The sequence below is a fragment of the Osmerus mordax genome, chromosome 5 (assembly GCF_038355195.1).
Source record: "Osmerus mordax isolate fOsmMor3 chromosome 5, fOsmMor3.pri, whole genome shotgun sequence".
Taxonomy (NCBI): Eukaryota; Metazoa; Chordata; class Actinopteri; order Osmeriformes; family Osmeridae; genus Osmerus; species Osmerus mordax.
In genome coordinates, this window is record NC_090054.1 from 4,322,120 (window position 1) to 4,348,349 (window position 26,230).

Here is a 26,230-nt window from a genome sequence, read left to right on the forward strand (position 1 = left end):
AGAGAAGAGGGAGACAATGAAAGAAAAGATTCAAGGAATAAACACAAAGATAGCCTCACTTTCAGACACAGTTGAAGAAGCAGGAGCTTAGGGCAGAGGATGTGTCATTCCTGCAGGTAAGGATGTGTTTTGTGGCAACCAGGGAGCCAAGTAACAGCAGAGAGCCAAGCACCACCGCTGGCAGTGCTCTGGGCAGCTCTGGCTCAGGGGATCCAGGCCTGGTTTGACCGTCCTGCTCCCCAGTCATCCAACAGGAGCTCAGCTGCTCCTCGTTGGCTGATTGGGGAGCGACACAGCATAAAAACTGTCCAGCACAAGACTTGAAAACTGTGTCCTATGCTAACCACCTTTGCTCTTTTCACTGTTGCCAGGCCTAGAGCTATCCTGTACCCTGGTGAGCAGTTTGAGGAACAACATTATTTAACCTGTTTTTGTGTTTTGTTAATAAATGCCTAGTTCTACTCAAGTTGGTCATCCTGGAAAGTCTGGTTTTATGAGGTATGAAAGGTATTGCTACACCGTAGCCATGATACAGGTACATGTTTTTCATATCCATGTTTGTGTTTGCAATATCTGTGGGTGTGTGTGAACCATATACAGTCTATGGTGTGAACAAATATTGTTTTACCTGAACTCTTTTAAGTATGCTACTGTAAGATGGGGGTTGGTTATTTGAAAATGGATCAATCTGCATTAAGACCAGACAGAGGATAGAGATGGATTAATTTTAACATCTTTTAATGATACCAAAACATGACTTCTCTGCAGAACTCTTTAGTGTCCCTCCTTAGAGCAGCATAACTATGTACTGTTGATGCTTGGCTTGAGGCAGCAGTCACCTGCAGTTCCACCAGCGATCCACTAGGGGGCCACTCATGCACACCTGAAGCACAAACAATTAGGGAGCAGATTTGCACACCATTGCTAAATGCTGGAACTGTTAATAGTTTTTCATTACGTTTTTTATAGACTGAAGTTTATATAGAGCACAACCCCTTTTATCCATGTCATAAAATGTCATAACTATTCTACTATTGATTTCACATAATTCCATGTTCCCAGCATAGACTTACTGACACTCTTGTATCAGGGTTGAAATTGCTCACTGAAGAGTCAAGCTGCCACTGCATTTTGGTCACTTAAACCTGCCACAACACAACAGCGCTCTCCCCCCCCTCCCCACAGCAGTGAGTTATCATGGAGGGAGTCAGCAGGAGGAATGTGGTCTCTCTGAGACTCCTGTATCTCCTCCCACCCAGCAGGGAGCCCCTCCTGCCCTGACAACACTGAGCTGACCACTCTGGAGGATCTCTGCCTCCCTGCTCCTCCTCCCTCTCTTTCAAACCTCCTTCCATCTTCTCTCAGCAGTCGGAAGGTAGCAGTGTCTGGTCATGGGGACTGACTGCATGACTGTTTCATATAAAAGCGGAGAATCATAACAACACTGATGCCACAAGTCCACACACACACACACACACCCACACAAAAAAACAACACACTGGCTCACTTGCACACAGCCTTCAACCAAGTTCATCAATCCCATGAACTAGTGTGCTCCATCCCTCTTGGCTAGGGAGTGATGAACGGCCTGATGTGCAGAGGGGAGCCTCTCAAGTACCTGGGCTCTGTCTCTGGGAACCCCTGTGTTTGTCCACCATGACGAGTGTCTCCTCAACACAGAGAGAGGCTCTGGTGGCTCAGCAGAGCGGGGCTGTGACTGGAGCTCTTCTTCTCTGCTCAGGTTCCTCCACAGCTGCATGTCTCTGTCTGGCTCTCTTGCTGCTCTCAGCCTCTGAGGAATGTCGCCCCCCAGTGGTGTGGAGAGGACATTATGCTACATCAAAGGATTGGTCATTTGGCCTGGGGGGTTATTTTGTCTTAACTGTCACTGACCAGTGCTATCCAATCACAGAGACCACTGCATTGATGGATTGACCATCTATTAAGAACATCTGTTCTCAGTTCATATAAGGCAGTACATAACTGATGTTGTCTGTCACTCTACCGAATGATCTGTGACTTAGGTAGCACGTCCTTCGTAATGACTAATCACAAAGTACTTTGTTAATTCTTCATTTGTACAAGCTAAATAAATTGTACTGAAACCAGTCTTGACTATTCAGATCTACACAGTGCCACTAGAATTTACTTCAGATAACAATCCTTCTGTTGTCGTCCTGTGAAAATGCCTTTGTCCTACAGACACAGAGAGCTGAAAGGATGGAAATGAGTGAATGGTCAGAACCAGGAGAGGAGAGGAAGAGAGGCTCCAAGGTAGAAGGAGTTAGACACTCCCCCCCCCCCCCCCCCTACCAACACCCCTCTTTATCACTCAGTGAGTTAGACTCCCCCCCTCCCAACACCCCTCTTTATCACTCAGTGAGTTAGACCCCCCCCCCCCTCCCAACACCCCTCTTTATCACTCAGTGAGTTAGACCCCCCCCCCCTCCCAACACCCCTCTTTATCACTCAGTGAGTTAGACCCCCCCCCCCCCTCCCAACACCCCTCTTTATCACTCAGTGAGTTAGACCCCCCCCCCCCCTCCCAACACCCCTCTTTATCACTCACAGTGAGTTAGTACCCCCCCCCCTCCCAACACCCCTCTTTATCACTCAGTGAGTTAGACCCCCCCCCCCTCCCAACACCCCTCTTTATCACTCAGTGAGTTAGACCCCCCCCCTCCCAACACCCCTCTTTATCACTCAGTGAGTTAGACCCCCCCCCTCCCAACACCCCTCTTTATCACTCAGTGAGTTAGACCCCCCCCCCCCTCCCAACACCCCTCTTTATCACTCACAGTGAGTTAGACCACCCCCCCCTCCCAACACCCCTCTTTATCACTCACAGTGAGTTAGACCCTCTCTATAATGAGGGTAGAGAGGAGGTCAGGGGGAGAGTGGATCACACTAGACACACAGTGTATATTCAAGTGGGTAATAGTGTCCCATTACTGGTCCTAAATGTAGTGTTAACATTGTGTGTGTGTACATGTGTGTGTGTGTGTACATGTGTGTGTACATGTGTGTGTGTGTATATATGTGTGTGTGTGTGTGTGTGTGTGTGTAGGACCACTGGGTCACCAAGGAACACACAGCATGTCTTCTATCATCCTGTATAAAACATCTTTATTTCTCCTTATTTAGGCAGTAAGACACTATTTAGTTCATCACGTTCAGTGGAACTGAGATCAAAGACAGGAATGTTGTTTGTCAACAATGAAAACAAAACAAACATTCTACACACACCAATATTTACAAACACTCTGGGATATCAATTACAACTGTGTACAGTTCAATCTTCAATGACATCTATGTGAGCACAGTGTGTGAGAGTGTGTGTGGGCTATTCTACCTGACACAGGGACACTGAGGAGTAATAAACCCTGAACCCAGCATAGAGGGGCTCAGTGAATGTGCTGTGGAATGTGTGCAGGTGGGTCAGTGTGTCAGAGGAGACTGTGTAGAAGGACAGAGTGCCGGCCGGCCAGTCCAGATACATTCCTACTCTGTGGGAGCTGGAGGGGGGGGGCAGGTATGACAGTTCTGTTCTTATTGTGCATGGCAGAGTAACTGATATCATCACAGTCCAGATTCCAGGACTTGTTATTCCATCCAAGCCTACAGTCCTCACCCCCTTCTCTCCTGCTGATTCCTTTATATGTCACTGCTACATAAACCCCCCATCTTCCTCCACTCCTCTCTGCCTCCCAGTAACAGCGCCCAGACAGACCCTCTCTACACAGCACCTGTGGACAGTCCTCAAATCTCTCTGGGTGATCAGGATACGGCTGCTCCTCTCTCCTCCCTGTCACCTTTCTGTTCTCCTCAGACAGAGAGAGGTCTCTGTGTGCTGTGTTTGGGTCCAGTGTGAGCTCACAGGCATCTGATGGGGGAGACCAAGACACAATATATTACTGATCATCATCATTGGGTGTGCTCAAGCCTTCGGCGAGAGCACAACCTTTGTTCTCTCACATATATATTTATTTATTATTATTATTTCTTTTCGCCCCCCTAAGGATCAGTCAATATTTGGACTACATACACAACGGCGGTGTCAAAAGGTTCGTCTTGGTAGCGATTGCGTTGGTTGTATTTTTATTTACGTTCCGTTGCATGGTTTAAGTAGAAATTGCGTTTTTGTGGTGAAACGTGAAGCTAACGGTGGCTAATTTGCTAGCCACAGTCACTGACGTTACTAACGTCACTACGTCACTAACGTCACGAAAACACGCGTGACTACCTGTAGCAGAACATTCGTTTCACATCTGTTAACTTGGGGGATAGCTAGGCTAACTATAGCTTTACTGCAAGGCAGCTGCAGGAACGCCACAAGCAAAGAGGCCAGGGTGATAACTATTTACTCATTTTACTTTGTGATGTGAAACACAATTATGAAATGTAATGTACAATATTAGCTGATATTATTAAGGAAGTAGGCCCACATCTACTTTTGGAAACGGTAGTCTACTATTTCACTGAAGCATTAGCATCATGTTGCCCGGGCAACTCTGTTGCCCGGGCAACACATACTACAGTGGTCTATGATGCATCTGTTTTCAATCTTTAAAATAAACATTCCTCACAAATACATTTTCGTTGTAGGATTTATTATGACATTACATTACAAGTAAACGATTTGTGGGTGAAATTATCATTACCTGTGGTTTCAAACCAGTGTTGCTCACTGCAATGCTGTAGCCTACGCGAGACACTACAAAAACATCTACACAGCTGTAGGAAGTCAAACGGCGACAGAACATGTTCGGCACTCCCCTTACTTAATCAAAAGTCTATCTAACTACTAACCTGAACTTCATTGCCACAGCCTAAACGTTGCCAATCTGTTCATGAAAATAATTAATTTCAGCCTAAACCGTACAACGGAACGTTAAATCCAATTCAACCAACGCAATCGCTACCAAGACGAACACAGCAGTAGTCTACTAGTACTGTACCGTAGTAGTACAATTTACCGGGGCAGCTTCTCCACACAGGGCTATATCGCATTTTGCGTTGTTACTGACAATGATCGCTACCAGTGACCTTTTTATGAATGAGCGATTTTCCTCTAAATAAATGTCAAGCTTATTTACGTTTTGGGGGGCATATTTTCAGTTAGCAGATGGGACTGTCTGAATCGCGATTCCATCTTCTACTGCCGGGTAACGTCGTAGAATAATCTTCAAAGGGGGTTCTTTATTAATGAATGAATGCAATGAGTAGGCTACATGCCTGAAAATATCACGAGAAGGGAAAAACTTAAAATGACGTTTAAGTCATAGAGATTAGGTCCATTTTTACACCGGTCTGCCAAATTTATTCGTTTTGATTCAACGATGAAGACATCTATTTCATTCTACACTTCAGTCGTATTTTCAGTTGTAAATGAGCAGCAAAAGAAAATCCCGTTAAATCTATTTAATCTTTATAAATAATAAGTATGCATTTTCATATAAAATATACATAAATCAGTTGTCAAAATGTCATTCAAAAACGGACCCCTGTGCAACCGACGCAAGCAAGCACACCCTACAATTTCCCCAGAAATTGTACCCTCTCTAGTTGGGTGTGCTTTGCCTTCGGCAAGGGCACAACCTTTGTTCTCTCACATATATATTATTGGGTGTGCTCAAGCCTTCGGCGAGAGCGCAACCTTTGTTCTCTCACATATATATTATTATTATTTTTATTTTTATTTCTTTTTGCCCCCCTAAAACTCAGTAAATACTTGGCCTACATAGACAACGTAGGTGTCAAAAGTTTCGTCTTGGTAGCGATTGAGTTGCTTCTATTGGAATTTACGTTCCGTTGCATGGTTTAAGCTTAAATTAAGTTTTTGTGGCGAAAAGTGAAGCTAACGGTGGCTAATTTGCTAGCCACAGTCACTGACGTTACTAACGTCACTGCGTCACTAACGTCACGAAAACACGCGTGACTACCTTTGCCAGAACATTCGTTTAGCATCTGTTAACTTGGGGGATAGCTAGGCTAACTATAGCTTTACTGCAAGGCGGCTGCGGAAACGCCACAAGAAAAGAGGCCAGGGTGATAACTATTTACTCATTTTACTTTGTGATATGACACACAATTGTGATGTTTAATGTACAATATAAGCTGATATTATTAAGGAAGTACATCTACTTTCGGAAACAGTAGTCTACTATTTCACTGAAGTATTAGCATCATGACATTAGCCTGTGTTGCCCGGGCAACACATACTACAGTGGTATATGATGTATCTGTTTTCAATCGTTAAAATAAACATTCCTCACATATACATTTTCGTTGTAGGATTTATTCTGACATTAGTAAACGATTTGTTTGTGAAATTACCATTACCTGTGGTTTCAAACCAGTGTAGCTCACTGCAACGCTGTAGCCTACTGTACCCGAGACACTAGTGTGAGTAGCTAACAACAACTCCTCAGCTGTTTAAGTCAAACGGCAACAGAACATGTTCGGCACTCCCCTTACTCAAAAGTCTTTCAGTAGGGAAACTATCTGACTACTAACCTGAACTTCATTGCCACAGCCTAAACTTTGTCAATCTGTTCATGAAAATAATTAATTTCAGCCTAAACCGTACAACGGAACGTTAAATCGAATTCAACCAACGCAATCGCTACCAAGACGAACTCAGCAGTAGTCTAGTACTGTACTGTAGTAGTAGAATTTACCGGGGCAGCTTCTCCACACAGGGCTATAGCGCACTTTGCGTGGTTACTGACAATGATCGCTACAAGTGAGCTTTTTATGAATGAGCGATTTTCCACAAAATAAATGTCAAGCTTATTTACGTTTTTGGGGGCATATTTTCAGTTAGCAGATGGTACTGTTTGAATCGCGATTCTATCTTCTGCCGGTAAAGTCGTAGAATAATCTTCAAAGGGGGTTCTTTATTAATGAATGAATGCAATATGAGTAGGCTAAATGCCTGAAAATATCACGAGAAGGGACAACTTAAAAGGACGTTTAAGTCATAGAGATTAGGTCCATTTTTACACCGGTCTGCCAAATGTATTCGTTTTGATTCAGCCTGTCAGCTGCCTCTTGCAGGGCAAATGAGAATACATAATATTTCATTCTACACTTCACTCGTATTTTGAGTTGTAAATGAGCAGCAAAAAAAAGATGCTTTTAAATCTATGTAATCTTTATAAATAATAAGTAGGCCCGATGCATTTTTATATAAAATATACAGACCCCTGTGCAACCGACCCAAGCAAGCACACCCTACAATTTCCCCAGAAATTGTATCCTCTCTAGTTCACATTAGAATGTCTCCCTCTTCCTGCCCTCCCCCTTTCATTCTCTCTCCCCCCCTGGAACTGATTTAACTTCTTGTACTTTTGAGGTTCATGTTGTTTCATTGTAACTTGTTTAACTACATGCTCTTCTGGTTCTTCCCATTGGCACTTCTTTGCTTTTCACAATGTATGCTTAATGTTTTGTCTCCCCACAATGTTTTTTGGGCGTCTCGTTGTTTATGATCAGTGACCTGTGCTCTTTAGTAAAGCTCTCTCTTGGAATTCGCTTTGGATAAAAGCGTCTTGATAAATGAAGACATGTAAATGTACTCTCCCCCCACCTCCTCTCCCCCCCACCTCCTCTCCCCCCCACCCCCACCCACCTCCTCTCCCCCCCACCTCCTCTCTCCCCACCTCCACTCCCCCCCACATCCTTTCCCCCTGACCTCCTCTCCCCCCACCCCCATTATCTACTCTCTCCCCTGTCTGTGCACATTTGTGTATATGTGATTGTTGTGTGTGAATGTGTGTGTATGAGAGAGAGAGAGAGAGAGAGAGAGAGAGAGAGAGAGAGAGAGAGAGAGAGAGAGAGAGAGAGAGCAATTGTCACTAGAAAAGTGATGGTTTGCTCTGTTTTTTATTTCTTCTATTTTGAAGGTGCCGGGCCTGCAATCATGACTTGCGACAGCTGACTGCCATCAGGGTAAGAGCTTCACAGTGGACCTTGTTCACAGTACAAACTCCCAGAGAACCAAAGACTCGTATTACGGTCTCTATATTGAAAACAGTAACAGTGCAAGTTATATTTATTTATTCAAGGTGTTAGTGTGATTGCACTTCGAAAACAATTGATCTTTTGATGGTGTTTCTGTACTCAGGTCTGGTATATGAAGAGACGCGACCAGCTGCTGAAGATCCAGGAGGAGATACTCAGAGAGACCAAGAGGGAGTGTCGTCTCTCTGGGCTGTTTGGCAGAAAGGTACATGACAACAACCTGGTGTAGAGAAACAGTACATCACATTCTGGAACAAAGGATTTCCTGTATTTCTCTGTCTGTCAACTTTCTCTTCTCTCTCTCTCTCTCTCTCTCTCTCTCTCTCTCTCTCTCTCTCTCTCTCTCTCTCTCTCTCTCTCTCTCTCTCTCTCTCTCTCTCTCTCTCTCTCTCTCTCTCTCTGTCTCTCTCTCTTTCTGTCTCTCTCTGTCTGTCTCTGTCTCTTTCTCTGTGTCTCTCTCTCTGTCTCTGTCACTCTCTAACTCTCTTCTATTTTTCTCTGGTGAAGGTCACCATGGAGGGACTTCATAGGAGTATGAAGATGTTCAGACCGTCTGTAGAGACCGAGGTCAGACATGTGCTCTCTGGCCTTCCTCACAGCCTGATGCCCTCTCACTCCACCTCTGAGGTCCCCGGAGCTCCCAGTCTCCTGCAGGAAACTGGAGAGCTCACCCCCAGGCTGGTCACCATCACCTTCCGCCACCTGCTGCGTGGAGGTACCCAGGGAGGAACCACCTGGACCTCCGTAGACGGGCTGAGGGCCAAGGCCGCCATGGAGGAGATCCGGTCTCCATCAGCTCCATCACCTCAGCTCTGGCCCGGGATGTGGTGAAGGCTGTTTTTGACAGGCAAGGCCTCAAAGCTGGCCCTAGAGGCTGGCCTCACCAGCACCAAGACCCTGGACCTAGAGGCTGGCCTCACCAGCACCAAGACCCTGGACCTAGACGCTGGCCTCACCAGCACCAAGACCCTGGCCCTAGACGCTGGCCTCACCAGCACCAAGACCATGGCCCTAGAGGCTGGCCTCACCAGCACCAAGACCCTGGCCCTAGAGGCTGGCCTCACCAGCACCAAGACCATGGCCCTAGAGGCTGGCCTCACCAGCACCAAGACCCTGGCCCTAGAGGCTGGCCTCACCAGCACCAAGACCCTGGATCTAGAGGCTGGCCTCACCAGCACCAAGACCCTGGATCTAGAGGCTGGCCTCAACAGCACCAAGACTTTGGCCCTGGAAGCTGGCCTCACCAGCACCAAGACCCTGGCCCTAGAGGCTGGCCTCACCAGCACCAAGACCCTGGCCTTAGAGACTGGCCTCACCAGCACCAAGACCCTGGATGGAGCTTCTGCCAAGATGCTGTTGCTTCTAGAAGATGAGCCACTGCTGAGCATCCATGGTGTCTTCCCTCAGGAGGCTCCAAGACTCCTCATGGTGTGAACATTAAATCATTCTTTTGTTGACAAGTTTCACCAGACTGAATAATACCATTGCACATGTGGTATGAATATGCTTCAGTTTGGAAGTTTATGCCATTGCTCTACAGTATAGTTTATGGTCTTACATGCTTAGTATTGTCTGTTCACAGACCAGTGAGGTCCCAGCTGACGTGGAACAGGAGAGCTGCATTGGTGAGTACCTTCTCAGATACCAGGAAGCTACATGCACAAGTTCTACTACATACACACTTCTCAGATACCAGGAAGCTGTGTGGAGAACATGCAGATACAGTGTTAATGCAGGTTTTCTTCCTCAGTGGGCGGACAACAGGAGGAGGATGGAGGGGAGGAGATAAGGGGGGGGGTGAGAGGATTCCTCCGTCGAATGAGGAAGCTCTTTACCTGCTGCTCTGCCTCCTCAGAAGAGGAGGACTAGAGAGGCTGCCCAACAGTGAGAGGGACCTGAGGACCAGGCAATATCATCAATATGGACCCCTTGGACATAACCTGTGTCCATCACAGAGCCTGAGCACAAAAGAAAATGTCATTTGCACCCATGTCTTTTTTTGTGGTTGACTTTTTTTTAATGCAGATTTACTGAAAATAACGTGTCAGTGTTCATTATTTTGATTTACAAATATATATATGTATACATAAAAATGAAAATATATAGTCTCTGCTACACTAGGGTCCAAACAATTGAAGTACAGCATTCAAACATTTGAACATTAAAGTTCAAATGTGGCATCATTTCAATGTAAACGTTTTGTAACACGGTGCACAATGCAGCAGAGGGATAAGACAAGAAGCCGTTTTAGACTCTCCATGTGGTTCAATTCTTCAATGAAAAAGACACACGAACCCAAGCACCTTAGAACCCTGCAGAGCATTCCATAAGAGAGCCAGAGGCAGGAGACAGAGAAACAGCATGAAGGAGGCTTGAGACAGATCAGAGGGAACAGAACAGAACATGAGGTCTACTGCAGGTTTAGGCAAAGTACATCTTGTATGTGAACACCAGGGTGCATGTGTTGAAAGAAAGATCGGGTGATATTAAGACTCACTTCCATGATAGGTTTGTTGTTTTGTGGACATTGTGGATGTCAGCTAGTGGTCACAGCCAAACAGCTCCAGGGAAACCCTGTGCTGTTCCGGAAGGGCCCGGGCCATGAGCATGACCTTGACGCTCTCAAAGTGGTCGTAGTGGTGGCCCACAATGACCTTGACGCCGTCAGGATCACACATGCCCGCGTCAACCTTCTTGAAGATGGTGAAAGAGGCGTCTTTCACAGGAACACGGGGGCTGGCCATCAGGTCTGTGTCGTAGACGGTTTGAGCTCTTAGGAGCAAGAGGGTGGTCATGGGAAAGCAGCAAGAGGGCTCAGAAGACCCAGTGGTGATCAAGGTTCCGTCGTGTTAACATATCAATGGGGTCTTATACATCACTGTCATTGCTCCGGATAGCAGCTCCAGGGAAACCCTGTGCTGTTCCGGAAGGGTCCGGGCCGTGAGCATGGTGACTGGTGTGGGGAGGGGGGAGAGCGCTGTTGTGCTGTAGCAGATTAGAGCTACCAAAATGAAGTGTCAACTTGACTCTTTTAACAGCGAGCAATTTCAACCTTGATATATTCATATGTGAAATCAATATTATAAAAGTTATGGCATTGTATGACATGGTTCAAAAGTGTTGCAATCTAGATAGACTTTACAGTCGATAAAACATATAATTAAGAACCTACAATTAGCAGTTACAGCGTTTGACAATGATGATTCAATCTGCTCCCTGATGGTTTGTGCATTAGCTGTGCGTGTGTGGTCCGCCCCTTAGTGGATTGCTGGTGGAACTGCAGGGGACCGTGCTGTCTCCAGCCAAGCTGGTACAGAACATAGTTCTGCTGCTGTCAGGAACATGCTAGGTAGCAGTACAAGTCACTGGAGGGGCTAATGCTTCAGAGGCGATCCTGAGGTTTTCAACTGTAAAATGAAGGCGGTCTGCATTGACACTGAGCACACATAGAAGCAAGCCATGTAACCATACGTTTTATTCAATCGTCTTGAGGCAACAATAGTTGATTGAACACCGGTTGACCATAAACTAAAGTTGAAGGTAAAGCGACGAGAAGACCCAAACTCATGTTCTCCTGTTCAACCAAGATCCAGACTGAGGAGACTCACAAGCCTTCATGTCGGCTTCCTCGGTTCACCTGGTGACCAGAAACCAATTACTGCTGATATCATTCACCTGTCCTCAAAGTCTTATTCTAGGGACAGTTCCCTTCCTGACGGAGGGTTTTAGTCCTTACATGTATAAGGTAATAATATCCTGTTAATATCTTTCTTAGTTTTATAGTGCTCAAAAGGTATCTCACTTTGAAGGGACAATATTTGCACATATAAAGGAGCTGCACATTGCTGAAACAAAGAGAAACTCAAGAAAAGCCCAATAACATGTCTGATCAGGTAGTGATTGGTATAGCAGCATTGTTCAGCAGTATGTTATCATTCCTTCACACGTTTGGATGCAAAAACAACTCCTTTCGAATGCGCTGCAAGCTCTGCGCACCCAAGTAGCCTACCACGAGCTAATGGCTTTTACAAACTCGCCGTCTAATTTGAATAAAGGCTATTGATAACATGCCTCTGAAGTTTGACGTTTTGCAGCATTATACTTATACATTTACATTTAGCAGACGCTCTTATCCAAAGCGACTTACAGTAAGTACAGGGACATTCCCCCGAGGCAAGTAGGGTGAAGTGCCTTGCCCAAGGACACAACGTCAGTTGGCATGACCGGGAATCGAACTGGCAACCTTCGGATTACTAGCCCGACTCCCTCACCGCTCAGCCACCTGACTCCAGGCAACTTATAGGCAACTAGTCATCATATCTTCCGCTCCATGAAACACATGTTCATGTTAGTAGTAGGCTACACATATATGGTTCTTTAATGTATTTGCATTGTACTAAAATGCGTTCATTTTCAATGGGCATAAACAGGTGCAGCCCACATTTTTCAACATTAACATTTCAATATAACAAGTCATTATGGCCTTTGGAAAAATGTTTTTTGGGGGGGAGGTGGGGTCGTGCATTATAGACCCCTGTGCCTAAGCTTTTGTCCTTAATGGCATTTTGTCCCCTTACTACTTTTACTTTTATACTTTAAGTAGTTTTGAAACCAGTACTTTTATACTTTTACTTGAGTAAAAAGCTTGAATTTATACTTCAACTTCTACAGAAGTATTTTTAAACCCTAGTATCTATACTTCTACTTGAGTAATGAATGTGAATACTTTTGACACCTCTGAACACAACACACACATAAGTACATCAGAATATTAGAACCTTTCCTTTTCTGAGTCAACGCGCACCTCCCTGTGCTATAGGTTTGTTAGGAAAACAAACAGGACCGTTACACTCCAACAGCAATATAACTTGTTTATTGACAATGATCAGATACAGTAGAGTGTTCCGGACGGCAGTGAGTCTCTGTGATGGTCTTCTCCTGATATCCACTCAGCCCAGCGAGTTCCAGCCAGGTGAGAAACTCCCAGTCCTCGTCCGTACTGCTGAAAGTACATTTCTGGCTCCTTGGCAACGGTCCTTACGTTGTCCGGGAGAAAGTGGGCCAGGAGACCTGCAGGGTAGAAGAACCGAGAGGCAGGGAACCAGAACAAACATCCCACATCAGCCTCCTGGAGATCCTCCAGGCCGTGTGTCCAAGTGTCCTTGAGCAAGACACTGGACCCCAAGCTGCTCCCGATGAACAGGCTAGCCTTGCATGGCAGCTCTGTCGCTGTGGGTGTGTATGAATGGGTGAATGAGAGGCATAATGTAAAGTGCTGTGGGTGCCGGGATGGGCGGCTGTGGCTCAGAGGGTAGAGAGAGAGTTCTATCCCCAAATCCTCCAGGCAGTCATATGCACAGATAAACCCCTAGTGGTGCTCAAGCACCTGCCCTTTTGCCCTGGATGAGAAAAGTGCCCCTTCTGCTGGAGCCCAATTTTTTCTTCATTCATCAATATTTAGGAATAAAAATTACTCTGTCATGCAGGCAGAGAGGCAGGCAGGCAGAGAGGCAGGCAGAGAGGCAGGCTGAGAAGCAGGCAGGCAGGTTTATCTTTTAGGAAACGTCGGACCAGTTGCGATGTAATGTTTTCAGCAGCGCTAATGTTGTGGTTAATTCATCACCAAACAACGTCAGGGGATTGCACAAACACCGTCATTACCTGTTTGTCTGATGCTGCGGGTCAGAGAAGAAGTAGGCTGCAGCCGTTTGGTATCGAACCACATTTGGGGGGAATTGATGACTATTGATGAATGAAGAAAAAATTGGGCTCCAGCAGAAAGGGCACTTTTCTCATCCAGGGCAAAAGGGCAGGTGCTTGAGCACCACTAGGGGTCTATCTGTGCACGTGCCAATGGGTGCCCTTTTTTTTGGTTTGAGCACCTGCCCCCCAAAATGTCTGTGTAAATGTACTGAGGCACAGACAAACCAGACCTCCAGGTTTGTACTGAGGCACAGACAAACCAGACCTCCAGGTTTGTACTGAGGCACAGACAAACCAGACCTCCAGGTTTGAGACTAAGACTGGTCTCAGTCAAGTCTTGTCCCAGTAATTTGACCCCGAGGAGCACCCATTCTCACTCTCACTACTTAAATCAGTAGGCCGTCCTACTGGCTCCCAGACATCTCGAATGTCTTGGCGATGGACTTTCGAAGCGCACGGAACATTCGTACGTGTAGAGGACGTCTAGGGGGCTCCTGCTTGGTCTCGTGGTCCTTCGACAGCTCCAGATTGGCAGGCGAACCACACTTAGTCCCTGTGACAAGACAACATTTTAAATTGGTGAATTTGAAGTTAGGCTTTGTCAGATTTTAATTAGCCAAATCTACAGGATCACTTTGTGATTCATTAAGGATGACAAGCCGTGGTGGTCGCTCACCAGGTGTGACGTGAGAGCTGGGGGGAAGCTCCTCCTGGGCTGAGGGCTTCTTGGGCTCCGTCTTTCTCTTCAAGAACTGCAGGGGAAAACACAGAACATGCTGGAATCTATGGAAACTATGACAACACCTCTCAGTCCACCAAAGCATCAGGATTAAGAACCACAAAAGCCACTCAGTCCCAACACTGCCTCTTCATTCTATACATGCTCCATTACATGAATAACCAACCCATGGTCATTCATTCTGTACTCATACGATATACTATAAGCTCTGCTCTATAAGTTCTATTACATAAATAACCCACCTTGTTCTTGAAGAGCTTGGCTTTCTTCGGCAGGCTCCACCACTTCAAGCCCTTCTTGGCCTTTCTCGTCTCTCCTGCAGAGGTCGACGCTGTCCCAGCATCCATGATGACCGCTGCAGGGCTGAGCTCACCGAGATCTTCCCCAGGACACGGAGCTGCAGCAGCAGACTCACACAGAGTGTCCATCACTCTCTCCGTCAGGATCCTGACCGTGCGGTCCAGGGTCTCCTGGGAGGCCAGGCTGGAGGTCGAGGGAAGGTTCAGCTCAAGGCTCTTCTGCAGCTGACTCTTAACCGAGCTCTCAGCAAAGCTGTGGATGAGCTCCTGTCTGGAGGGCATCGGGGGGCTTTCTGGCAGCATCAGCTCTGACGTGCATCTGGTGGAGCTCACGGGGCTCTGAAGATGCAGGCCGGTGGTGGCTGCCTGCCGGCGGAGCCGACGGACGTTGGCGAGCAGACTCTCTGAGGCGGTCTTGATCTGGAGTGCGTCCAATCCGGCGGAGTCCAGTCCTACGGCGGCGTTGGAGACTGTTGGACCCTCTTCGTCCTCACATAACTGGCTGAGATTCTCCAGTATGGAGTCCAAGAGGGCACAGGTCAGGAGGCCGTCCTCACTCCTCTTCAGTTCAGCAGTGGAGCACTCTGAAGCGGCTACTTCTGCTCTCATGGCACTGAGAATCACCCCAAGGGTCCTCTTGGTCCAAGAGATGGACGCCTTCGGAGGGATGATCTCAGATACATGTTCTTCAAGAGCCGACAGCTTGTCTGCAGCTTTCTGCAGGGTCCTCAGTGTGCTGTCATAAAGCTGCTGGCTGGAGGAGTGGACCTGCTCCCAGAACTTCATGCCACCAGATCTCGCCTTTGCTGAGGCCTTGTGCTGCTCAACCACCTCATGGAGATCGTCTAGGATCGCACCAAGCAGGTTCTCGCAGTTCTCAGAGGAGACCAGCAGAGATGGACGCTCTGAGCTCTCTGGATTGGCCGCATGAGGTGAGCCACGAGGGGTCGCCGGCTGGCGAGAGAGCTTCTGAGTCGCTCTCCTCAAGGCCTGCTGGAACACATCTCTCCCTTTGGTCGCGTACTCTTTTATGATCGTTCCCACTCGCGTGTCATGAGCCAGGCTCTGCCCAGCTGCGGGTGGGCCCTCTGGACGTAAGAAAATCAAGGTCTCCAGGACCTCGGTGGTTCTGTGTCCACTCCCTGGCAGGAGGGAGTCAACAAACAAGGAGCGGTAGATGTGGGAAAAGGACATCTCCGGACGCCTTAGGATCAGCGAATGATCCAGGATGGCTGAGATGCCTTCGACGAGCTCATCGATTTCCAATTCCTCTACGGCCTTGTTTAGACAGGCCAACATCTGTTCGTTGGCCAGCTGCTGGAGTTTGGTCAAGCCTTCGTTCTTCACGCTCTCCCGATAGCAGAACTCACTACTTATGGCTCTGCAGGCTGCTGTCACCGTGTCGACAGACCGGATCAACAGAAGCCTGATGAGAGACGGGGGCAAACTTTCCAGAGATGTCTCGTTCATCAAAGAGACGCTCTCGTCCGCCGTCACATCTCCCATCCCGCAAGAGCTCACCAGGGGGGTCAGTTTGGCCGCTGTCTTGCAGACCATCTTCTTGACTTCAGAGGAAACATCCAATGTGTCCCATCCTGTGAGGGAGGAGCTGTTTCCTGCTCTGGATGATGAAGACTGGCTGTCCAGCAACTCAACAGAACTCTTCACAGATTCAATGATCCCATCGACCAGGTCACTGGCCAGGGAATGTCCAGAGCCACGGCTCCCCAGATAAGGGATCATGAGCAAATCCTCAGTTCTTGATTGGCTGGATGGTGATGTGGACGAGCGCTCCTTCCTACACGGCCCAAACTGCTCCTCCAGCTTCTGCTCCACAGCCTGGACAACGTTGGTCCTCGACATGGTGGTCAGGAGCTCTCCGAGGGACCTTCCAGAAGACAGACTGCTGCTCCCTGACCTCCTCAGCAGCGGTAGAGTCTGCACGTCGGCACAGACAGCAGAGAGGAAGTAGCTCACAGAGGAAAAGGTAACAGGCCCTTGAGCTTCTTCTTGGATTGCGGCCCTGGCTGCTAAGACGTTGCCGATGACCGGCACGATCACCTCAGCTGCCACAGAGCCCAGACTGGCTTTGGCCTCCACCTGCAGATCCGGAGAGGGGGTTCCACTCTGTCTGCTGAGCGCCACCTGGCTTTCTGTGTCAGCCTGCAGCATGGCGGACACTTTGGTCAGCATCTCCTGGGATAGCAGCCCAGCAGCTGATCTGCTGCAGGTCTGGGCGCCTGGAACATCTCGGCTGGCGTCCAAGTCGAGCAGCAGGTCTGGCAGCCTGTCGTTGTTGATCAGCTGCAACACCGCTCTGATCACAGAGATGGGCAGCTTGGTGCGGCTCGACAGGGCTGAGGAGCAGGCTGTCTTCATCGCCCTCTGGCTGGCAGACGTGGTGCTGCTGCTGGCTGTGCCGGGGGGCATTCTCTCCACTCCACTGACGCCCTGGGAAGTGGACGCAACCTCCAGGGCTTCCAGCTGGTCTTTTGACCCAGTGGCGGGTACTGAAGGAGGGGGCAGATCCGAGGGCTCGACCAGGTCCATGTCCTCCAAACTTAGAGGCCTCACGGTCAACACCCTGATGAAGGTCCCCTTGTCTCCAGACAGACTCCCCTCTCTTCCCTCGTTCACCCCGGGCTGAGATGAGTCTTTCTTATCTTTGTCCATGTCTCTTCCTCAGAGACTGCCTCAGGTCACACTTGCTGTTGCTGTCCGATTTGAGAGAGAGGCTTTCACACCTGACCTCTGAAAAGGCAGACTTTTCCAAAGAACACAGAGAATGTAATTACTTTTTCAGAATAATCTAATATCTACCTACATATCTACATGAGAACATTGTCTTGGAAATTTAAACCTTACTGAAAAAGTTGTTACAACTTGTAAGGTGCAAAACATTCAGACCATTTACTTACAAAAATATTTCTGTGTTCCAATACGAATTTGTCAAGGTGAAAGCGTCGCAGAGATCCAAATCCTTCTCCAAGAAAATGTTCACGTAAAACTGAGCACAGTGATCAGAACGGCCTTTTGTAGTTTATTTGATGAATTATGTCATAATACAGAAAACATCATCAAACAGCAGACAGCACAATTTCAAGATAGCTCTATTTACTTTTCCAAAGAACACAGAATAGGCTACAATAACTTTTTTAGATTAATGTATAAACTACCTTCATATCTACCAGAGAATATCGTCTTTTAAATTGAAACCTTACAACTTTAAAAAGTCCCCATATCTCCTAGGTGCAAAACAATCTGAACATTTACTTACATTACAATATTGCTGTGTTCTAATACGAATTCGTCAAGGTGAAAGCGTCATAGAGATCCAAATCCTTGTCCAAGAAAACTTTCTATAAGAAATGAGAGCAGTGATCAGAACGGCCTTTTATAGTTTATTTGATGAATTACGTCATAATACAGTAAACGTCATCAAACAGCAGATGGCGCTCTTTACACGCGGTCTGTTAAGAGTCCAGGCCGTGGTCTTTTATCAGTGTTAAACAGGGGCGAACATTTAATTCTACATGAACTGTTTTAAATCACGTTTTGAAAAGTGAAAATGTGTACCCCCCACCACACATTTTGTTTCAAGAAAAATATATTTAACAGCGGTATCCACTGTTATATAGATTCTAAAAAGCTGTCCCGCACCCACATTGGAAAATAAACCGATGACGTTGGTGTTCCATATTGCCTTATTTAATTATGATTTGCCCATTTACACGAATCCGGTTTATTTCGACTGGATATCATTCACAGACGCTTCACCTTTACACATTAGGAGGCAATAGGGTGATTTCAGGTCATGTGGGACACTTTTTGCTAGAGGCTCCAGTAGACTTACAAAAAAGCTGTTAACTCACCCCAGTGGTGTTTCTGTAAATGGTTTTAGGGCTTAGGAACATTTTCATGTTGGAATGAAATGGGAATACACAGTATTTTAGGAGCTACACACTTTCACACATAACATGACCCCCTCTTTCACTCATGCAGCATTTTCAGGTCATGTGGGACAGCTTGTGTGGTAAAGTGGGACAGTCATCGTCTGTCAGCCTATCGCTAATATTAATAATAATTAGTTTATATACAACAATGCAACATTGCAAGGGTGTGGCAAGATTCATTTAGTTGTGTGGGTTGACTTATACAATAGGCATAAAGTGTAACTGATGTAAACCTTAGTGATCTGCAGTCTATGTGCTAGCTAGCTAGTCACGATGCGTTAGCATTTCGTTGGACTAGCATTAGTGGTCACGCTTACAAGTTTTGAAGCGCTGGTTCGATGACAGTGAAAGTTGTTATTTAGTTGGGAACTTAGGTGCAGTGTGATGCATTGGTATTAAAAATGTGAGAACTGTCGAATTAAATTACTTTTCTAGCATAAACAAAGCATTACTAGATGTCCCACTTTACCTGAAGAATGCAGTCACATAAAACGTTTTTTTTGTTGCTAACAAAGCATTATTTTACACATTTTTGTGTGTTTCAATCAGTGGTTAAACACCATTATGCTGCAATAATTATTAACGCTAATTTGCAAGGAATGCAAGAACAGTTACATAGCGAAAACACCTAGACTAACTACTGTAATGTAACCATGCATTCTGGCTATTTTTTCATAAGCTTCCCTTCTAATGCCGACTAACAGCTAGTCTCTAGCTAGCTACAGTCATTTGCTAAGTAAGGTATGTTGATGTGATATTTGAAACGTATTTAGCTAGCAGTGCACTAGTGGGCCCCTAGTGCAACACAAGAGAATGTTCATTAAAATGACATGCTGCTACAGTACTAGGTATTTCAGGACATGCTGCTCCTACCGTATTTTTATGGAAGCAAATCGTTACCAAAATTCTAATGCAAATGAATTTCCAGAAATGCATTTGCATTTTAAGAATGTGGCTGCATTATTTGACTCATAAATGAAATTAGTAATCAATCATACTATTTGCATTTTAATTTTCTTCTTCAAGAGTGCTCAATCTTTTACTTAATTAAAATGAAAAATAAATAGACATTTGAGATTACATTTTCAAAACATGCCCCAGCAAATAGATACCAAAATTCAAGTTGAAATGTAAAATTTGAAAATGAAAATGCATTTCCAGAAATGCATTTTCATTTTCAAGAACGTGGCTGCAAAATCGTGACCACAATTCAAATTCAAATGCATTTCCAGAAATGCATTTTCATTTTAAGAACGTGGCTGCAAAATCGTGACCACAATTCAAATTCAAATGCATGTCCAGAAATGCATTTTCATTTTAAGAACGTGGCTGTAAAATCGTGACCACAATTCAAATTCAAATGCATTTGCAGAAATGCAAAATGAACGAAAAAGCATTCTGAGCGGCGCAGCAGAGACGTCAGTAGCCGCTCTTCTTCAGCTCCCTGCTGACCGAGCTACCCATCTTGTTCGGTAGGGGGCGGTGTGCACATCTGCATTGCATTACATTGCAAATGTGCTGGGAAATTGATTGAATTGCCGGGTCTTTAGAGGACGCATCACAGACTGAGCAACTTGATGTCAAACAATGACTAAAACAGTGGCAGAGCTACTATTAATGTGTAAATCTGTGACGGCAGAGTATGCGGCCAAGCTCTCTATGACTTGTTCTACTCGGTCACGGGCATCAGACTCAGATATATTATTAGATTCTACCTGTTCAGCTAATTCTAACAGTGTTTGCACAATTTGAGGGAGCGCCATGGTCTGTGATGCGTCTTCTAAAGCAACTGTCCCCAACCTTTTTTGCGCCACGGACCGCTTTCATGTAAGACATATTTTCACGGACCGGCAGAACGGACTGGGAGGAAAGGTAGGCCCTGAACAGCTGCGCTGCTAATGCATGTACATTCTGGGTTTGATGTGATCCTAGTTAGTGACTTCCACACCTAATGCGAGCGCGCGGAGCGCGCGAGAAAAATAGTTTAGCTGATTTGAGCGAAAAATAGTTTGAGTTTTATGTAAAATAAACAGCCGTTTTTTCAATTGACCCATCTTTAAGTTTATTAGCCTGGTTTTCCATTGTTATATTGTTACTAGCTAGCTTTCGATGTGTCAGTCCCACTGTTGTGTGTGACTATAAGCTACGACAGTGACACCCGAACTGCGTTCCTTATATCCAGTTCAGGCCTATTCCAAAATTTTGTTTGATTGCTGTCACGGCAGAAAATCCCGCTTGATGTTGGAAATGGAAGCAGGGTTTTCAGTGCTTTAGTGGCGATCTCAGGATAGCCTTCATCCGAAACACCGATAGAGTTGTTGTCTCAAACAGGCTTCATTGAGTGGTAACTATCACTTGTCATGTGTCAAGAGGAAGAGACGCGCATGATACCGTTCAATAAAGCCCACAAACTTGCTAAAAAAATGAGTAAACACACGTCTTTGCAGAGCTTTTTTGCTCAGGGGAAAAGGCCCGCGGAGAAGGAGAGAATCCGGTCATTTTTCAGAATAAAACGTCTTTCAGACTCTGATAATCAATTCAAAGGAAATAATGTTATTAATTATTTTTTGTTCGGCCCGGTACGAAATGACAAAAAGGATGATTGATTACTAGTTTCATTTATGAGTCAAATAATGCAGCCACATTCTTAAAATGCAAATGCATTTCTGGAAATGCATTTTCATTTGAATTTTAGTAACAATTTGCTTCCATATATTTTTGGTGCAGCGTTTAATCGAGGGCATCGTTTAATCGAAGAAAAACGGTACATAAACTGTAATTTCATGTACTCTTGGGGTGGCCACGGGGGCCCTAAGCAGCCGCTTAGTTCGTTTATGCCATGGGCCGGCCCTGGATCAAATACATAAATAATCACAATAAATATGAACCTTTTAAACCAGCTGATCTGCTGACTGAAGGTTCACCACCACAGAGAACTCTACTGACAGAGTAGCTGACGACATGTGGAAAGGAGACACACAAAGGGGAGGAGACCAACAATAACAAACACAATACTGACAAGCTGGGATACCACAGGTGAATTTGTCACACTGGTGATACATGTTTCCTCCCCTCCTCTCCTCTTCCTCCCCACCCTCCTCCTCCTCTCTTCCTCCTCCTCTCCTCCCTTGTCCCCTGCATCTCTCTCCAAAGAGCTCATGGACTGGCACATTCACTGACAGACCTACCGAAACGGGCATGCAGGAATGCACACAAACAAGCACCACACATACACAAGCATGAACACACACACAAACACACACTATGCACAGACACATATACACACACAACTACGCACACACACAACACACACACATAAATGCACACATACACAAACACACAAATATGTAGACACTCATACACACACAAACACTACTATACCTGTCTAACAACTTTTGGATTTCATGTAAACGGCAGTCATTACTTAGTTCAGCTCAACACAGAGATATCAGTTGTTCATGTGGTCTTCATCAACTGTGGACAACTATCTTCATACCTGGGGACATCTGGAACAGACACAACAAAGAACTCAACAGGACATTTAGAAACACACATGGCTTTGAATAGAGGAGTGTCAATGGAAAGGTTGTATGTGATCATGTTTCTCTGCTTCTATGGAGAACTGGAAGGACACAGAGGTAGAGAACTGCTTCCAGAGGAGGATGTCATCCATCAAATGTTCTGTCAGACCTCCAGAAAACACAATTCTTCCACCTGTGTCCCAGTAGACGAAGCTGCCCAGGATCACAGGGTGAGAGGAAGAAGAAGAAAAGAAGCTGGAGGACTTTAATCAAGTTAAACTAACGTGTGAGCAGATTGCAGAACACATTGAGGTACAGTACAGTAGGTGTTAGCCAATGCTGTGATCAAAGGGCATTGAATCGATCAGTAAAGATATGTGAATCATCATTGTTAAATGAATAACAAAATGCTAATGTGAGTTTCTTCTCTGACTCTAACAGAACCAGACAGTAAACACAGAGAAGCAGATAAAGGAAACGTTCAACAAGCTTCAGCAGTCTCTGAGGAAGAGCAGGTCAGGACTGCAGCTCTGAGGAGAGAGGGGAAAGAGAAGAGGGAGACAATGAAAGAAAAGATTCAAGGAATAAACACAAAGATAGCCTCACTTTCAGACACAGTTGAAGAAGCAGGAGCTTAGGGCAGAGGATGTGTCATTCCTGCAGGTAAGGATGTGTTTTGTGGCAACCAGGGAGCCAAGTAACAGCAGAGAGCCAAGCACCACCGCTGGCAGTGCTCTGGGCAGCTCTGGCTCAGGGGATCCAGGCCTGGTTTGACCGTCCTGCTCCCCAGTCATCCAACAGGAGCTCAGCTGCTCCTCATTGGCTGATTGGGGAGCGACACAGCATAAAAACTGTCCAGTACAAGACTTGAAAACTGTGTCCTATGCTAACCACCTTTGCTCTTTTCACTGTTGCCAGGCCTAGAGCTATCCTGTACCCTGGTGAGCAGTTTGAGGAACAACATTATTTAACCTGTTTTTGTGTTTTGTTAATAAATGCCTAGTTCTACTCAAGTTGGTCATCCTGGAAAGTCTGGTTTTATGAGGTATGAAAGGTATTGCTACACCGTAGCCATGATACAGGTACATGTTTTTCATATCCATGTTTGTGTTTGCAATATCTGTGGGTGTGTGTGAACCATATACAGTCTATGGTGTGAACAAATATTGTTTTACCTGAACTCTTTTAAGTATGCTACTGTAAGATGGGGGTTGGTTATTTGAAAATGGATCAATCTGCATTAAGACCAGACAGAGGATAGAGATGGATTAATTTTAACATCTTTTAATGATACCAAAACATGACTTCTCTGCAGAACTCTTTAGTGTCCCTCCTTAGAGCAGCATAACTATGTACTGTTGATGCTTGGCTTGAGGCAGCAGTCACCTGCAGTTCCACCAGCGATCCACTAGGGGGCCACTCATGCACACCTGAAGCACAAACAATTAGGGAGCAGATTTGCACACCATTGCTAAATGCTGGAACTGTTAATAGTTTTTCATTACGTTTTTTATAGACTGTGAAGTTTATATAGAGCACAACCCCTTTGATCCATGTCATAAAATGTCATAACTATTCTACTATTGATTTCACATAATTCCATGTTCCCAGCATAGACTTACTGACACTCTTGTATCAGGGTTGAAATTGCTCACTGAAGAGTCAAGCTGCCACTGCATTTTGGTCACTTAAACCTGCCACAACACAACAGCGCTCTCCCCCCCCTCCCCACAGCAGTGAGTTATCATGGAGGGAGTCTGCAGGAGTAATGTGGTCTCTCTGAGACTCCTGTATCTCCTCCCACCCAGCAGGGAGCCCCTCCTGCCCTGACAACACTGAGCTGACCACTCTGGACGATCTCTGCCTCCCTGCTCCTCCTCCCTCTGTTTCAAACCTCCTTCCATCTTCTCTCAGCAGTCGGAAGGTAGCAGTGTCTGGTCATGGGGACTGACTGCATGACTGTTTCATATAAAAGCGGAGAATCATAACAACACTGATGCCACAAGTCCACACACACACACACACACACACACACACACACACACACACACACACACACACACACACACACACACACACACACACACACACACACACACACACAGGCTCACTTGCACACAGCCTTCAACCAAGTTCATCAATCCCATGAACTAGTGTGCTCCATCCCTCTTGGCTAGGGAGTGATGAACGGCCTGATGTGCAGAGGGGAGCCTCTCAAGTACCTGGGCTCTGTCTCTGGGAACCCCTGTGTTTGTCCACCATGACGAGTGTCTCCTCAACACAGAGAGAGGCTCTGGTGGCTCAGCAAAGCGGGGCTGTGACTGGAGCTCTTCTTCTCTGCTCAGGTTCCTCCACAGCTGCATGTCTCTGTCTGGCTCTCTTGCTGCTCTCAGCCTCTGAGGAATGTCACCCCCCAGTGGTGTGGAGAGGACATTCTGGATCTTTAGTCTCAGAGGTCCCTCACTTCCAGTGTGTCAGTGAGAGTAACACCCTGGATCTGGCTCTAGTGCATGTACACTGTTTTAGACTTCTGCACATCATATTCATAGTTTTCACGTGACGTCACGTTCTAAGGGACACGCCCCCTTGGAGGGCAAAAAAGACTTTCCGCTGCCCGCCAACCATAAGAAAGTCAGACATTTACTGAGTCTGTTGCTTTTGTGTTGCCAAAAAGCCGGATAGTTGTTTTATCGGATGCAGTAATCGAACAGGAGACAAGCCTGGGCTGTTTCTATAGAATTCAGTCCCATAAAGAAAACCCAGAGAAGAGGTGATTGTGGATTTGTGCTATTAAACGTAATGCTAGCTCTGTCTCCGGGGAGGGCAAACAGCAGCCGTCCAAATATACACGTATTTGCAGCGAACACTTCATCAAAGCTAAGCACAAGTAAAGTTAAACACAATTATATACAGGTATGTTAATGAACATATTTTTTGCCATAAAACATCTTTATGTAATCGGTTTGACATAGTTTGTTGTGTATCGAGGCGACCAACTGCAGTGGTCGTAATGAGTTAAAGTTAGCTAGTTAGCTAAATAGTTACAGTGAGTTAGACCCCCCCCCCCTCCCAACACCCCTCTTTATCACTCAGTGAGTTAGATCCCCCCCTCCCAACACCCCTCTTTATCACTCAGTGAGTTAGACCCCCCCCCCTCCCAACACCCCTCTTTATCACTCAGTGAGTTAGACCCCCCCCTCCCAACACCCCTCTTTATCACTCAGTGAGTTAGACCCCCCCCCCTCCCAACACCCCTCTTTATCACTCAGTGAGTTAGAGTTAGTGGTAGAGAGGAGGTGGTGGTAGAGAGGAGGTGGTGGGTAGAGAGGAAGTGGGGGGAAGAGAGGAGTTGGGGGGTAGAGAGGAGGTGGGGGTAGAGAGGAGGTGGTGGGTAGAGAGGAGGTGGTGGTAGAGAGGAGGTGGTGGGTAGAGAGGAGGTGGTGGGTAGAGAGGAGGTGGTGGGTAGAGAGGAGGTGGTAGAGAGGAGGTGGTAGAGAGGAGGTGGGGGTAGAGAGGAGGTGGTGGTAGAGAGGAGGTGGTGGGTAGAGAGGAGGTCAGGGGGAGAGTGGATCACACTAGACACACACAGTGTATATTGAAGTGGGTGATAATGTCCCATTACTGGTCCTAAATGTAGTGTTTTCATTATGTGTTTGTGTGTGTACATGTGTGTGTGTGCGTGTGTGCGTGTGTGTGTGTCTAGGACCACTGGGTCACCAATGAACACACAGCATGTCTTCTATAATCCTGTATAAAACATCTTTATTTCTCCTTATTTAGTCAGTAAGACACTATTTAGTTAATCAAATTCAGTGGAACTGAGATCAAAGACAGGATTGTTGTTTGTCAACAATGAAAACAAAACAAACATTCAACACATTTACAAACACTCTGGGATATCAATTACAACAGTATACAGTTCAATCTTCAATCACATCTATGTGAGCACAGTGTGTGAGAGTGTGTGTGGGCTATTCTACCTGACACAGG

General features: G+C 46.1%; 2 protein-coding genes across 2 annotated transcripts in view; both read right to left on the bottom strand.

The window, feature by feature from the left end:
• Positions 1-26,230, bottom strand: part of LOC136942890 (NLR family CARD domain-containing protein 3-like) — a 122,700-nt gene that overhangs the window by 39,913 nt on the left and 56,557 nt on the right.
• The window catches only part of LOC136942892 (NACHT, LRR and PYD domains-containing protein 12-like), a 73,277-nt gene continuing 50,163 nt past the window's right edge, over positions 3,117-26,230 (bottom strand). The window contains 2 exon segments of the mRNA XM_067235921.1: positions 3,117-3,514; positions 3,516-3,883. Of these exon segments, the coding sequence (XP_067092022.1) occupies positions 3,344-3,514; positions 3,516-3,883 (539 nt within the window). The 3' untranslated portion in view covers positions 3,117-3,343.